This window comes from Mauremys reevesii, linkage group 1 (genome assembly GCF_016161935.1).
Source record: "Mauremys reevesii isolate NIE-2019 linkage group 1, ASM1616193v1, whole genome shotgun sequence".
NCBI classification, from domain to species: Eukaryota; Metazoa; Chordata; order Testudines; family Geoemydidae; genus Mauremys; species Mauremys reevesii.
Window position 1 is genome coordinate 2534665 of NC_052623.1, and position 1718 is coordinate 2536382.

General features: G+C 50.5%; 1 protein-coding gene across 1 annotated transcript; it reads left to right on the plus strand.

The window, feature by feature from the left end:
* The first annotated feature begins 214 nt into the window (after nucleotides 1–214).
* On the plus strand, nucleotides 215–1162 carry LOC120372567 (olfactory receptor 52R1-like). Its single transcript, XM_039489778.1, has one exon. It carries the CDS (start codon nucleotides 215–217, stop codon nucleotides 1160–1162), a length of 948 nt encoding a protein of 315 aa, XP_039345712.1.
* Nucleotides 1163–1718: the final 556 nt, after the last annotated feature.

The following is a 1718-nucleotide window of genomic DNA, read 5'->3' on the forward strand; positions in this document are numbered from 1 at the left end:
TTTTCAGTGTGTGAAGGTGACAAAACTGCTTTACCCATGAGAACAACCTCCAGTTGTGCATGTAGTTTCTCACATTAACATTGTCTCTCCATCCAGGCATTTGTACTTCGATCATCACCCTAGAGCCTGGGCACATACAGGAAGTCAGTGGAACATACGGTACATGCAGGAGACACCGTTCTGCCTCAGAGTTGGACACCTTCTCCCCTACTCCATGTCAGATTCCAACACAACCGACTTCACCAACCCCTCCATCTTCATCCTGCTGGGCATTCCTGGCCTGGAGATGGTCCATGTCTGGATCTCCATCCCCTTCTGCACCATATACACTATAGCCATCTTGGGGAACATCACCATTCTGTTTATTGTGAAGATGGAGCCAAACCTCCATGGGCCCATGTACTATTTCCTCTGCATGCTGGCCGTCACGGACCTGGTCCTGTCCACGTCCATTCTGCCCAAAACACTGAGCATCTTCTGGTTCAGTTACAGGGAGATTGATTTCAGTGCCTGCTTCATCCAGATGTACTTCATTCACTGCTTCTCAGTGATAGAGTCTGGGATCTTCGTGGCCATGGCTTTTGATCGCTACGTGGCTATCTGCGATCCTCTGAGACATTCCACCATCCTGACAAACCCCATGGTGGCCAAGATCGGTCTGGTTGTGATGCTGCGTGGAATCGTGCTCATACTGCCCTATCCCTTCCTGGGCACACGGTGGCCATATTGCAGAACCAACATCATCCCCCACTCGTACTGTGAGCACATAGCCGTGGTGAAGCTGGCCTGCACCGACATTAGCGTCAGTAGTTACTATGGCCTCTTTGTGGCATTCTTGGTGAGGGGTCTGGATATGATTTTTATCGCTGTGTCCTACACTCAGATCCTGAGAGCCATTTTCAGCCTCCCCACAAAGGATGCCCGGCTTAAGACTTTTGGGACCTGCAGCTCCCACCTCTGTGTCATCTTAGCCTTTTACATCCCAGGTCTCTTCTCCTTCCTCACGCACCGGTTTGGCCACAACGTGCCCCTGCATTTCCACATTCTCATGGCCAACGTGTACCTCCTGGTGCCCCCCATGCTGAACCCCATCATCTACGGGGTGAGAACCAGGCAGATCCGGGACAGGCTGCTCTGGCTCTTTACTCATAAAGGAACCTAAATCTTTCTCCTGGTGCTCTGGTTCTCAGATTGAGCTCTGTGCAGAGCTCACAAGGGACATGATGCTGGGCCCTCTTCCTGAATCTCTTGTTGAATAGTCAGAGAGACAGTAAACCCTTTCCTGATATTACTGTGCTGTGTCAGCATGACAGACTGGGGAATCAGCCCATTTACAATTCACTGGGTTGCCTCCTTTCTAATTGCTGGTAACTGGACACCTGGAAAACCCACCCCTTGCTCCACCTCTTCTCCCAAGGCTCTGCCCCTGCTCTTCCTCTTCACCCCAAGGCCCCACGCTTATCACTTGCTACTCTATTGCCCTCCCCCTGTCACTCGCTGGATCATTTCCACCTCCCTCCTCCACCCCAGCTACAAGGGAGCCATTTCAGATTTTGGTGGGGGTGGCAACTTTAACCGTGATTCCAGGGGCTACTTAGACCTTTGAAAACTCTAGTTTTTTGGCAGATAGCTGAGCAATCACCTGACAGGAGCACTGTGTATAACTCCTGTAACAAAGAAATAAAATAAAATATATATTACACTCACTCAGCTCTAGT

Excerpts from the sequence above, each read along its gene's own strand:
- LOC120372567 (XM_039489778.1), top strand. The coding sequence starts at position 215 with ATGTCAGATTCCAACACAACCGACTTCACCAACCCCTCCATCTTCATC.